Here is a 14,533-nt window from a genome sequence, read left to right as displayed (position 1 = left end):
TCTTGAGACTTCCTTGACAACTTGAGACACCAGGCCTCGAAGTACTTCTCTGTTTGATCTGTACTGATGATGGCATACAGGTGATGTTTTATGGGACCTCGTGAAACTGCCTTTGAGCCTATAATAGGAGAAGCTTCCCCAACACAGCATCACTTAATTATAGCTGCCACCAAGAATCAAACTATAAAAAGCAATTATGGGACAGCACTATTCGTTCATTTAATCCAAATAAGGAATAAATCAAAACATTATCAAAAATCTTTAAAGGGTCACAAAAAAGTTTTGGTTTTTTTTTTTTTAATCTGACAGTTAATGGTTTTAAAATATGAAATATCTCCCATCAGGCTACAGGGGTCACTTGGTAATCCTGTCTAGTGGCCAATTACTCTGGGGATTCAAATAAAACAAAGCTGCCTAAACATAGACATGCTAAGTCTCAAATCCTTGCTGCTCCCTAACAAGCATGGACAGTTTCCCAGGGTGTTTCTTCCAGAGCTTTGGCAGTAAAAAGGGTTCATATTCCATCTACACTTCCCCAAGATTTCCTTTTCCCTTAACAGCTTGCTGGTGATTTTAGGAGTCTCTCTAATCTGTGCAACTGTCAGGTGACAACACACAGAAAACAAGGACACGCCAGGCTGAGGTGTGGCTGATCTCTCCAGGTGAGGGGAGGGCACTATGGCCCAAATGCCCCCAAACTTCCTGTATTGCCCCAGTCCCACACTGACGGGCTAGAAGGTGGATACTTTTCTGTGTGGCAAAGTCGGTACCTCTGGGAGGCAATGGACTCCACATTGCTCTTAGGTCTTCTCAATGCCCCATCAAGAGAAAATGCCCTTCCCCACAGATTTCATGAGCAGGGACTGAGGGAAGAGAGACAAAGCAAGACAGACAAATTATCACGTAGTTGAGCATTGGGATGCTCCTCTGAACATACCAAGAAGGTGTTCATGGAATTACAGGAAAGAGGACAGGGAAGAAAGGAGTCGGGTGGGAGGGGAAGGGAGGGTTGGTGCAAACAGCATTGAATGACAACCAATAGCCAGCTTGCGACTGTACCACCAGTGTTACTGCTACAATCAGAGGCAACATCGATGCCAATAAATGGGTTAAATGTAAATACAGCCCAAGAATAAGCCACCAACTGCTTCGCAGCAACCCCATCAACAATGCATAATCAGCAGAGCGGCAGTGAGTCAAAATGAGTTCCTATTTCAGTAGCAGCAGGAGCCGGGACTGCTGGAAATCAGTGAAGATTCAGCAGCCAGTATGTCCGAGACAGGCTTTTGGAGGAAAAGTGGCCACGCTGGTGGCTCCACCTGCAAGTTGTTGGCAGCAGTGGTACTTGCTGATCAGGGCTCCTGATTTCAACTGGTTTTTGTATGAAAAGGCTATCAAACTGTTTCCCCTATATATTTTTTGACACCAAATGAAATTTATGCTAAAGCCTCAAGGCTGCCTTGCACAGCCTGAGGTCACCATGGCACTACTGAAACATGAAGTGGGCGGGAGAGGAAGACAGAAGAGGGGAGATGGCCAATAGGAGTGAGTAAGAAAGACAGGAAAGGAAGAGAGGATGTCCATACTGGAGGTTTTACTGTCAATACAAAATATTTACTGTCAATACAAGTTTTTCTGGAAAAAAATTTGTTCCAGAAAATTCCCATAGGGTAAAAAATAGCTTATGCGTCGTGTCAATGAAGCAGATGGGCCCTTCCCTCTTTGAATTAGACCAAGACGATAAAAATAGAAAACGGTGGAAGCCTCTTATATCTTCCTCTTGCTTTCCCCTATGCCCAGGGTAGGCTTTTAAAAGCTCTATGAAATTATACAAATACTCCAAATGAAATCAGGTGAGTTAAATAAAGGCTTACAACCAGGGTTCTTTGCAAGAAACCCAATATTACACTTCTTTTTCAAAGAAGTCCATTCACAATCCTTAAGAATATCAGTGTTCCCCCATTTGAGACTGTGATGGAACAAGGACGTGGTCCTTGGTGCCTGACTCCCAAGAGGGAAAATTTATTGTTGCTGGTCCTAAAACCCAGCCAGCCTGTCACTTCAGGTTCCTCAAAGCCAGGCAGGTGGCATTTTATTCTTGGGCCTTTGGGCAGAGACAGGATTAGTCAAGGAGAGCATTTGCACAGCGCACAGTACCGGGAAGTCGTTAATTGCTTGTATGGACCAACGTCGCCGGGCAGAGCGAGGAGACATCTGTGGGTGAAAACGATACACCCAGGAGAAGGGAAGAAAAACACCAAGAAAATTAAAAGGGAAAAATATAGAATAAAATGAAAACTTCCCACACATCTGATGGACTAAAGGGTACCATAATATACTGCAAAATCGGGATTGAAAAGACTAAAAAATCTGAACCTAAGCACAGCAGTGTGTGCATCCCCTCACCTCCCGTCCACCCCATCATACTCCAAACCCAGCTTCAATGTCATCGCTCTTCAGCCCAAAACCCATTTCGAGACATAAGGAGGCACTGCTCTGCCAAAGGAACTATGATCAAGGTCTGCGGTTCTCTAAGCATTAAGGTCACAGCGCAAGTGGAAAAACAGGTGGAAGACTCTGCTTTCCCTTTCAGGAGCACATGTACGTGCGAGAAGATTCTCATTCCTAAAAAGGAAGTTCTTCAGTAGACTCATTACCTCAATTTTCTGGTGTGTGGCTGGGGGGCATTGGGGAAACTGGAAATCTTGACCTTGGGACTGCAGGACTATTTTGAGAGTGATGCCATAGGGAAGTGAGAGCCCCAGGGAAATGTGGGAAAGAGGGAGCTAAGGCTGGGAGGACCTATACTCCCGTGGGCACTCTGGCTAACAACATAAACATCAGTGTAAAACTGGGAGCACAAACACTGACTGTGGAAACCAGAAATTATTCTAGTAACTTCAGGGCCTCTCCAGCTATTTACATTAGAACTATTTTAGTTACATAAACTAAAGCAAATGTGGGAGGTTGCAAAATGGTTTAAATGTTCATAGGGTAATGTCTAATGTTTCTCAGACGTTCTGGGCCTTCCAATTTATCCTTGGAATAAGCAATATTTCACCAGTTATTAATGGTTTGTCCAGTTACCAAATGAATATCAGCATCTCTCTGAGCTTTCCAACTTCCTATGAAATTTCATGGTTTTTTAGGCGTCTCATATTTTTTTAATTTTTAGAAGCAAACCTTGGAATTCCATCTCAAGAACTTTTGGCTGCATATAACAACATGACCTAAGTAGGGCAGGTGAAAAACACAAAAACAAGAGAAATGAACAGTAATCCCCAATGGCTCTATAAAATTTTTTTTGTAATCTCCAAAATATGCTATAATTCCATCATTGCTATACTTAAATGCAGTTATATTCTTTTCCTTTATTCTTACTCATTTAAAGATCTCAGGGGTAGAAATCTAAAAGAGAACAGAAATACATAGGAAACAAAACTGGGCTGAAAATGAAGACTTAGCACAGAGAAATTGAGTAAACTGGAATCATTTCCAGAACAAAAGTAATGAAAGTGATATTACTTGGCAGGTGAAACTAGACACTGGAGGATCAGAAAATACTCCTCAAAGAACAAAACCATATTGCCCTCCATGAAGATACTGGCCAACATCCAAATCATGGCCACATGTCATTTCTTTAATCCTCCTCTTTGGCCCCATGTAAATGGAATGGACATGAACAAGCTTCAATGAGAGATGAATTTATTTCAGATTCATCACACAAAAAACTGACTTACTCATCTTAACTGCTTCTTAGTTTGAACCACATGAAACTTCTCTTTAAGGTAAAAAATGTTCAAATATCACCAATTTCATAAGATTTTAACCTAATAATTACTACACGTCATTCACTGAAAATGTGCCTCCCTTCCCCAGGACTTCTAGGGTTCTTGTAATGTTCTATTTCTTGGCCGGTATGATTGTTAATTCACTGAATTATACTCATCTTATGATTTGTGAACTTTCCTGTACAGACGTTATATAGCAATACAGAAGTTTCATATACAATTATAATAAAAGTGTCTCCCCCCATTTTACTTGATCACTATCTGGAATAAGACGTAAAGACCACTTACTATGTCATCCTGGGGGAATATCTATCATAGCCCATTCTCTGAGGAGAAGTGGCACAACGGGAACCATCCCAAACGGAAATATCACAATTCTTCCTTTGGTCCCTCTTTACGATTACGGTGTTTGTAGTAAAAGAGGCCAGACCATCAAAAACATGAATGTAGGCTTTACAAATGCTTCTGCGTTAGGAGAGGTCCTATTTTGGAACAGGAGTTATTTTGACTCAACATGGCCTTTACACACTAGCACAGAGTCAAAAGCTGGTCCATGTATTTTGCCCAAACCAAACTCAAGCATGAGTAGCTCGTGACATGATTTGAAGGGAATTCAGAACTGCCTCTTTAACTAAAAGATCTCCTCCGCCTGACCCTGGAGCTAAAGAAAATTCCCACATTTATCCAACCATGAGTCTGTTTTGCTAGTATGTGAATTAGAAAATGCCTTAGTTCCAACCAGTTTATTAAATTATCTGATCAGTTACCTGCCAGCTTGCAGAAAAAGAAAAACAATTTTTGAATGCAAAGGACCTGGGAAGATATAGGTGTTCCAAGAAGGTCTGTGATAGCAGGTGGTGGGGGGTGGGGTGGGAGAATTCCATCAGAGATATGAAGGGGACTAAAAATCATTTTCCCTATTGGGCTGAATGGTTTTTCCCAAGACTGGTCTGTATCACACATCAGTTCCTGCCACTCCTTTCAGTCATACAAGCCTAAGACCAGACAAAGTCAGAGATGGGCAGTATGAACTAAGAAGGTTAGATACTATACTGCAATAAGTGAAGACTCCTTAACACTTGCTAGAATTGGTTAGTTAAAATAATTTAATTTAAAATTTTTAATTATACTCAATCATCATTTCTCAATTAGTGGGGGAACAACAACAAAGAATCTCTAAGGACTGAGTTTGTGAGTAGCTCAGTGGTAGCTCTATTTAAAACATCCTGTCAGTTAAAAGCCGGTTTAAGCCAGACTCTCAAACTGACAAGAAAGAGTTCTCAGAATCCTTCCTACGCTCTGCCAACGTTCTCTACATTGTCGTCACCAAAGGTTTCTGACAGCTTAATAGCTACTTTGGGGACGATGAGTTCCTTAAGAACCCAGGAACATAAGGACAGGTTCAGGTAATTTTTATATAAAGTGGTCCGTTCAAATGGTACTTCAGTGTAGATTTAGGAAAAGTATAAAACGTTTTAGAGATCAACTTTAAAATGTCTCAGAACTATGAAGTTCCAAATAGATCAAGATCCTAAGCCTTCATAAACACCCTTTAATTTGTTGACAAACATCAGAATACCAAGGAAAATCTGAAGGTAAATTATTCTATCGGAAAGGATGGGAATCAGCTTAATGAATGGGGATTACAAGGGTAGGGTTAAATGGGGAGAAAAGGCTGTAAATTATAAGACCTATCCATCCCACCAACCTCATACAACTTACATTAAAGCCAATAGAAAGGCACGAAGCAATGGTCTTTCTTTAACAAGCTAATTATGAAAGTGAAAGACTATCGGGGATTACTAATTTAGCTGCTATGTGAGACAAAGAACAAGAACCCAGGGAAGGGAGAAGAATCAAAGACGGTGATGGCTCAGCTGCTTACCCGCTCCTTGTAGTAGAAGGAGCTGATGGAGACCTGCTCTTTCTCACTGCGAGTGGGGCTCCCACTGTATAAACGAAGGTTCCCAGGAGCCTCTGTGCGGATCTTCATTGGCGCAATCAAGCCAGTATGATAAGCAGACAAGGCTGAGAGTGATCTGTGGTTGAAAATGCAGAATTACCCATACTGGCTTCAATCTTTCCATATTGCTAAGTAGTGCTATTCTTGGCACTTAATGAAACCAAGAGGAAAAGATGGATAAAATGGAGGGAAAAAAATGGAAACTCCAAAAAAAGAACAAATAGAACTTTTAGAACTGAAAAATGCTTTATCGGCTGAAGCAGAGAATGTTTCTATGATTATACACATGGAAAATTCAAAGGAATCTACAAACTACTAAAACTAATAAGTGAATTTAGATACATCAATCTATAAAAATCTACTGTATTTCTTCTATATATTAGAAACAAACATTTGGAAAATAAACATTTTAGGGCCGGCCGAGTGGCGCGATGGTTAAGAGCTGGCTTGGGACGCCAGAGGCCCTGGTTCGGATCCCACATATGAGGGCCAGTGACACTGCCCTCTACAGCTAAGATGCTGAACAACAGCTCAACCTGGAGCTGGGCTGCCATGAGTCGCCGGTGACGGCGTAGGCTGCAGCCCCTGCTGCAGTGGGTTGCCATGGGCTACTGTGTGTAGCCAGCAGCTGCCGTGAGCAGCTGTCCAGAAGCCGGCGACTGATCTGCCTCGCCCGGGAAGAGCGCAATGATGGTGCCAACTTGGGCCAGTGAAGCAACGTCCTCCACAACTAGCCTGAAGAACAAAAGGACAGCAACTTGTCTGTTCCCCTTCCCCCAAATCCCCAGCACTGTTCCCATCCCCCCAATTCCCCAATGAAAACCTTTAAAGAAAAAAATTAAATTAAATAAACATTTTAAAAATTTCATTTACACTAGCATCAAAATACCTTAAGTACCGAGGAAAAAATTTAATGAAAAAAATGTGTGTTGAAAATACAGACCATTGCTGAGAGAAATTAGAGACGACCCAAAATAGCAGAGAAGTATACTATGTTAGTGGATTGGAAAATTCCATATTGTTAAGATATCAATTTTCTGCAAATTGATCTACAGAGTCAACACAATTCCAATTTCTCGTAGAAACCAATAAGCTGATTTCGTATTTTTACAGAAATGCGAAGGACCTAGAATAGCCAACACAATCCTGAATAAGAATAATAAACTTGAAGGACTTAACACTACCAGATTGGAAGACCTGCTATATAAAGCTACATAAGAGTGTAGTGCTGGCATAAGGAGAGACCAATAGATCAAAGGAAAAAGTAGAGATGCACAAACATATAGTCAATTGATTTTCAACAAAGTTATCAATGTGAATTCAATAAGAAAAGGAAAATCTTTCCTATAAATGATCCTGGAACAACTATATATCTCTGCTGAAAAAAATAAACTTTGAAGAATATTTTCATGACCTTGGAGTAGGCAAAGAAAGCACTAACCACAAAATTTTAAAAGTGGTAAACTGGACTGCATCAAATGAAAAATTGCTATTTATCAAAAATTTACTAAGGAGGAAAAAAGAAAAGCCACAGATTAGAAAAAAATCAACACATACATTAGCAAAGGATTTTGCAACCAGAATAAAGAACTACCACAAATAAAGAATAACAAAATATTCCAAAAAAATAAAATGGACAAAATACCTGAACAGGCACATCATAAAAAAAGATACCCAAATGGTCAATTAGCACACAAAAGCGGCTCAACATCATTAGTCATCACCATGGAAGTGCAAATTAAAGCCACTATGAGATAATACTGCACACCCACCACAATGGCTAGTTGAAAAGCTTGAAAAACTTCAAGTTTTGGAGAGGATGTGGAGCAACCAGAACTCTGAAACACTGCTAGTAAAGAGTGTAAAATGACACAACCAACTGGGGAGGGACGTTTTGGCAATTCTATTAAAATTAAACAAACATACAGCTATCCTATGACCCAGGGATTCGACTCCTTGGGGAAAGAAATTAATATCCATGTCCACAAAGACTCGTATGTGTAGATGGACACATAATAGCCCAAAACTAGAAATTAACCAAATCTTCATCAATAGGAGTATGAATAAACTGTATTATTTTCATACAGTAGAATTACTGATACAGCAACAATGTGGATCAATTTCAAAAACATTAAGCAAAATAAGCCAGACATAAAATACTGCATGCTGCATGATTCTATTTAGATGAAATTCAAACACAGGCAAAAGTAAACTGCAATGATGGAAGGAAGAGGAGCAGTTTCCTATGGGTAAAGGGACCAGGGAACTTTTGGGGTGAGGGCAATACTCTGTATCTTGATCTGGGTGCTGGTCATCAAGGTATAATTTCACATTTGTATGCTGTAAATTATATCTCAATAAAATACTGTTAGCATAAAAAAATGTTCAAATAGGAACATTTTCCCCTCTGATCCAAAGCCAGATATAGATATTCTTGTTTCCCTTTGAGAGTAGGTGTTTGTTTTCTAGTCCAACCTTTTCAAATAAGGAACCCAGTGTAATGTAGGGGGTCTCTGGCATTTAACTCCCAGTTCTTGTGGGGCCAAGGTCTCATCAGTCTGGGTTACTGCAGAGACTGGCAAAGTAACACCTGTTCACGCACTTGGTTCAATCTCCTTTCTTTCTTGTGAGCTCAGTTATTTGCTCGCAAGTATATTATTATAATCACATTACACCAAGATATCCAGGTGTTTGTAACAGGAGGGTTTCCACGTCATCTTGGTTACTACACTGCACAATCAGAAGTCTATGGTATATAACTTACAATATTTAAGTTTAAAATAACCAGTAATTTGGGAGAAGTTGTGTGCGTTTGGGGACTGGGGAACATGAGAACTCTCTGTACTATCCACTCAATTTGGCCCTGAACCAGGGGTCAGCAAACTTTTGAGACGAAAGAGCCAATCCTGTCCCTCACAACAATTTAAAAATTATTCAAGAGCCATAAGACAAATGAAATCATCATACGTGAATAACATCCTTTAAAAATTTTATAAATGAAACTATGATAGTTTTATTTTCATTTTCAATTTTACTTCAGAGCCACATGTACGTATCCAAAGGGCCGCCATGTGGCTTGCGAGCCGCAGTTTGCCAACCCCTGCCCTGAACCTAAAATTGCTCTAAAAGATAAAGTTTATTAATTATGAAAAAAAACAAAAACACTTCACATTACACCTGCCATCTCCCAGACTCACCTCGGAGTAGGTTCTGTTGGAGACACTGCTCGATGCATCGTCATAGGCCTTGTGAAATACACCAGATAACCTGACAAAGGAGATATCACATGTGCACATGAGCTGCATGTGGGAAACCCTAAGATAGCACTGGTCAATCTTTTGTCTATCTCAATGTACCTGAAGGATACAACACATTTTCATGACGTGCAAAGGCTCATGACTGCAGCCATATTTAAACCTCCATTGGGTGCAATTGATCTCACAGATTCACTGCACACAAAGATGCCGCTACGAAATACATCTTTACTGTACTAAGTCACAAACACGACTGGCGATAGGTTACGGGAGAGGGGGAAGATATGGAAGCGATGAGTCATGATACTTAACTGTTAGATATTTGAAAATTTGTGTGCAATGAATCTATGAGATCAGTTGGGCCTAATGGAGCGTTAATAAGGACAAAGGTCAGACTCTCCAGGACCCAGCAGAGACAGAATACATGTGGTTTGGAAAACGTCTTTGCAGGTACTTTTTATTTCCTGGGCAGGGGACCTGTCCCCTGTTGAGAATCAGGGCTCTAAGTAAGACTCAAAAACTGTGTTCATCAAGACTGTTATTCTGGTGAACACTCTCAGAATATGTCCACAGACACCAATTCAGCATCAGACAATATAAGCACTACTACAGAAGTCTTCCGAGTTCTTAGAAAATAAAAACAAAGAAAAATTGTCTGATAGGGATTTTTATATAGACTATATGACATTCTTAGCTGATCGCTCTCAAAATCTAGACTCATAAAACCAAAATGAGACCAACCTGCTCCACAGAACCTGGCCCCCGAGGTCCTAGGAAAAGGAATATTGGCATCCTGGTATGACCCATAGGCAGTGGTTACCCGGGCAAACGTGGGTAACGGTGGTGTGACAGAGTTCGGGAGTGCAAAGGGGTTGCTGGAAGCACTGTCTTCTTGGTTCTGAAATTTTAAAATCAACAGACTGAAACCCACAACTTGTCTTAATGTGGAATTACAAAATAAAGATACATTATTACAAAACCAGAGCACCCAGGAGTTTAGGAAGAAATGAAACAAAACACCAAAGCGTAGGTTGGTACAAGAATCTCACCACAAAAGACTCAAGACAGGAGACAAGCTGGCGCAGGCAGGGTTCCAGACAACTCTGGTTGCGTTTCACTTTTTGCAGGGACGTGTCTTTCAGGATCTGGAAAAGGTACAAAACACAGTCAAAAATAGCAACTTTTTTTCTCCTGATTCACTTTTATTTGGAAGCAGTGAAGATACAGGGAGATTGGAGCATGGCTGTGCCTGAGGCTTCCAAAACAACAGCCTATGTTCTACCTTCTCTAGAGGCTGAAAGAGAAGATTCGTTTCTGAGCCCACTTTAAGATGCCCTTTTCTTAGCCAGGGTAGGCATGCACGCTGGTTTTGAGAGGGCACATTTCTATAACGGAACGACTATTCTTTATTTATAGTGAATTCTACTCCTTTCCTCACACCTTGAGAAGTCTCAGTACCTTAGAAGTAACACCTGCTGGGCTGAACTGAAAATTGCTCTAAGCGAGCAATACAAGACAGGGGGAGCAGATTTCACTTTAGCAAAAATTATAATGTATCCATTTTTTTTTGGTTCTTGAAAAATATAAATCATTTTAAGGCACATGTTGTAGATATAAAGCGACATATACATACTTAAGATAGGCATGTAAATTGGATCTGTACTGTCCAAAAGTCATTACCTACATGGGGACACTGAGCACGTGTTTGAATTGAGGTGTGCTATAAATTAAAATGCATAACGAATGTTAAAGACTTAGTACAAAAAAACAAAAAAGAATGCAAATTATCTCAATAATTTTAATTTTCATATTGATTACATGTTGCTATAATACTTTGGATATACTGGATTAAATAAAAATATTACTGAAATTAGCTTACCTGCTACTTTTAATTTTTTTTTTAGTGTGACTACCAGAAATTTTAAAATTCATGTGGCTTGCATTATATTTCAATTGGACAGCACTGAATTGGACCTTTAAAGATGCTTCCTAGTCCTACCATTTTTATACCAACAGAAAAATCTTTTTTTGTATGTCAAAATGAGACCATGAAATATTCAAATTCCTAGTATAAAATGTCAAATACCACAAAAATCTGAGTAATTAGCATTTCAGAGAGCCTTATGACACTTGAAAAATTTCTTGGTTACAGGTCATATTCTTAGGAAGATGAATCAAGTGTGTATGAAACTAGGCAAGTTAGCATTCAGGCCAGCTTGGTTTTATGAAGACATTTTTATGACTTCGTATGTGACATTGCTCACACTGAAAAGGGTATATCATCCCCACCTCATAGGGCTTTTTCATGGGGATTCTGGCTGATTAGTTCTGCATGAACTGACAAAGTTCTGCATGAAATTTCTGAACCTGTAAGGGTAAAGACCAGATGCCAGGCTGTACCACCTCCACTGAGGCACTGCCATCCTTTCACACATTCACCCGGGCAGCCAGTCAGCCTCACTCTACAATGGCACCATCTCTTTTTATGAGATGGTTTTTTTAAACGACCTTCTGTATGTTTTGTCTATAAGTACCTTTTGGCTTCAGAAAACATCTTGCCTATTGTTTCCAGATAAATGAAATTGTATTGCAGGATTTTTTTTTTTCAGCTGAGCCATCCTGCTACCTGTTGGCAGCTCAGCAGCAGCTCAGCTCGGGCCAGGCATCGAACTGCTGTTGCTCAGAGCTCAAACTCTTGAGCGAGCTCTTAACCAACTGAGCCACTCGGCTGGCCCCCATTGCAGGATTTTTAACTTGGGATTAATGCATAGCTTTAGTGAAATCTGTGAGCAGATTATATGCAATTACAGAACTGCATATTATTCATAGGCAATATTTCTGAAGTTACATGCAACATTTGTGCCAATTTTTCTGGGAAGGGTCAATAGTTTCCATCAGACTTCCAAAGGGGGTCCAGGACCCTAAAAGGTGAAGAACCACTGCTCTAAGGTTTTCTACACAAAATAAATAGCAAGTGTTAACACTGCAATGTGTAAGGACAAATGGCTTCCAAATAGTATCTATCAGAGTTTTCATTCAACTTTACTCCTCAACTCAGATACTCATGCACGTGAGCAGAGCTCTCCTCTTACAACATCAAGGAGAATCTGAACACAGGTCCCACCTTTAGCAGCTTAGCTTTCATTGTGGATGTGATGGTTGTGGGGTTGATAAACTGGAAGGAAGGGGCAGCGTTGTTTGGGTACTGTGCAGGGAACTTCACCAGCATCTTGACGCGATGACTGCTACAGTGCACAGACACGGTACAGCTCCTGTCTGCTGCGTCCATCTGCAAAGGACAAAGTGACAATTGCTCTGGAGACAATCCACAAAGGACTTCTAAATACAAATGGAATGCTGAATGCTCTCAGTTTCTGGTATCTCCAAAGATGAAGGAAAAATCTCCAAAGACAAATGAATTTGGAAGAGTTGGACAGCTCATTTTCAAAGTTAAATTTTTAATTTTAGCATCAATGTAATAAGTTCTACATATTTTGACTTAAAACACTTCATCCTAAAGCTGTGAGGGAAACTTGTCATATTTATGCAGAGACAAGAAAATAAAACAGGAAAAGAGTTAAATATCTAACAAGTTAACAAGTGCTCCCAGGAAAATCTATAGAGACAAAAAGTAGATTAGTGGTTTCCAGAAGCTGGGGAGAGAGGGAAAAGGGGAGTGACTGGTCATGGATATAGGGTTTCTTTTGGGATGATGAAAAGGTTCTGGAAATAGATAGTGGCAATGGTTGCACAACTTTGTGAATATACTAAGAACCACTAAATTGTATGCTTTAAAATGATAAATTATGGTATGTGAATTATATCTCAATAATTTTTATATTTTTAATAATTATATCTCAATGATTCCTGGGAAAGGAATCAATATCTCCTTCTTAAACTAGATCACCAGATAGCAACCCTGTTTTCAATGGGGACAAAGGAATATAAACTGAGTTGATAGAAATAACTAATTAATCAAAGATCCTTTATCTATTTTGCTTTCTTATGCTGCCAACTTGAGAAGACACCTGAATTACAGTAAAAAAAGACACACACGTGGGAAACCTGGAGGCCTGGATTCAAATGTTATCTCCTCCACCAAATAGCTGCTGACCTCAGACAAGTCATTTCGCCTCTTATTGTCTACGTTTCCTGATCTGTAAAGTGGGGATAAAAGCACTTATTGCAGAGCTGTTTTAAAGGTCAAATGAGATAATTACTAAGTGCACATATCCATGCCCACTGTTAACTGAATCTGGGCAAAAGAAAAACTAATCAAGTTTTAAAACTCCTTTTTAGAGAGAGACTCAACTCTCTGAACCAAAGAATTTTGATACCTGCTCAAAAGGAAAAGAGTGAACCTCTCCATGTGTGAAATAAACGAAGGGGCTTGGTCACCTTCTTACTCTGAATCTAAATCACCAAGGACATGACCGGATTTAAGGGAAGATCATACAGCAAAACACCAAAAAAGCCCTGGAGAGTCGGGAAATTTGGTTTCCAAACTTAGCTCTGCCATTAACTTCACCAGTAACTGCTGTGCCAAATCACTAAGCCTTCCAGGATGTAAGTATCATCACATACGGTACAATGAGGTGTCAGAGCATCTAAGATTTTAAGACACATGAGTATAAGCTTATCCCTTAGTTTGTATTATGAGAAAGTAACATGGTAAGAAAAAAAAAATCTGCATTTATAAAACATCTATTTCTTTAGAAAACCTAGGAAATAAGAAAGCAAGCTGAGAGACTTACCTATTAGAGCAGCAAAGGTATTACCTAGCCAAAATCGTAACTGAAATAGTCCCCTGCCCCCCCACACACACACACACACACACAGCTGCCACCTGCAAGCATGGGAGACAGTTGGTTAAACTCTGAGTACCTCCACATTGACATTCCGGATCTGCACATTGATCAGGGAGAACTCCTGCTGCAGAGTCTGAGGCAGTCCCAGTTGATCTGATTTCTTCTCTTCCAGGAGATTGCTTGGGGGGTCTTCCTTTAAGACTAGCAGGAGAAAGGGGTTCAATTGTTGGGAAATGTTTTGAAATTGAGCCAGAGAGCAAGTTCTGGGGTATCTTTATCTTTTACAACTCTGAAATGCGTAGAGGGGCACCTCACCTACAATAAAACATCAGTTTGACCAATTACCTTCCTCCTCTCCATGGCTTGAGATGTGCTGGTGATCTGTGTCTTGAGTGTGAAGGATCTTCTCTGGTTCCGGCAGAAGAGAAATGCTCTCAATGAACTCATCAACACCATCTAATATGTCATTTGCACAGAGCTGCAACAAAGGGTAGAAGATGTAGGTCTAGACAAGCCAGTGGAAATGATCATCATGTTTGGTTAGAGTTCTAACTTAAAAATGAAAATCACGGGCCGGCCGAGTGGCACATTGCTTAAGAGCTGGCTTGGGACACCAGAGGGTCCCAGTTCGGATCCCACATATGAGGGCCAGTGACACTGCCCTCTACAGTTAAGATGCTGAACAACAGCTCAACCTGGAGCTGGGCTGCTGTGAGT

The 14,533-nt window shown here is 40.2% G+C and overlaps 1 protein-coding gene across 3 annotated transcripts in view; it reads right to left on the bottom strand.

Moving 5' to 3' along the window:
* WDR59 (WD repeat domain 59) overlaps positions 1–14,533 on the bottom strand; it is a 77,983-nt gene that overhangs the window by 21,641 nt on the left and 41,809 nt on the right. For 2 of the 3 annotated variants that reach the window (XM_019646456.1, XM_019646454.1), the window contains exons 12-19: positions 14,162–14,294; positions 13,893–14,017; positions 12,133–12,297; positions 10,058–10,153; positions 9,750–9,906; positions 8,952–9,021; positions 5,677–5,830; positions 2,158–2,214 (exon numbers count right to left, since the gene is read on the bottom strand). In XM_019646456.1, coding sequence (XP_019502001.1) covers positions 2,158–2,214; positions 5,677–5,830; positions 8,952–9,021; positions 9,750–9,906; positions 10,058–10,153; positions 12,133–12,297; positions 13,893–14,017; positions 14,162–14,294 — 957 coding nt within the window. The remainder of the gene's footprint in view (positions 1–2,157; positions 2,215–5,676; positions 5,831–8,951; positions 9,022–9,749; positions 9,907–10,057; positions 10,154–12,132; positions 12,298–13,892; positions 14,018–14,161; positions 14,295–14,533) is intronic. The other variant, XM_019646455.1, reaches the window with a different exon arrangement.

This window comes from Hipposideros armiger, unplaced genomic scaffold, assembly GCF_001890085.2.
Source record: "Hipposideros armiger isolate ML-2016 unplaced genomic scaffold, ASM189008v1 scaffold_102, whole genome shotgun sequence".
NCBI lineage: Eukaryota > Metazoa > Chordata > Mammalia > Chiroptera > Hipposideridae > Hipposideros > Hipposideros armiger.
The sequence above is the reverse complement of the archived record's forward strand: the minus strand, read 5'-3'. Positions and strand labels throughout refer to the sequence as shown.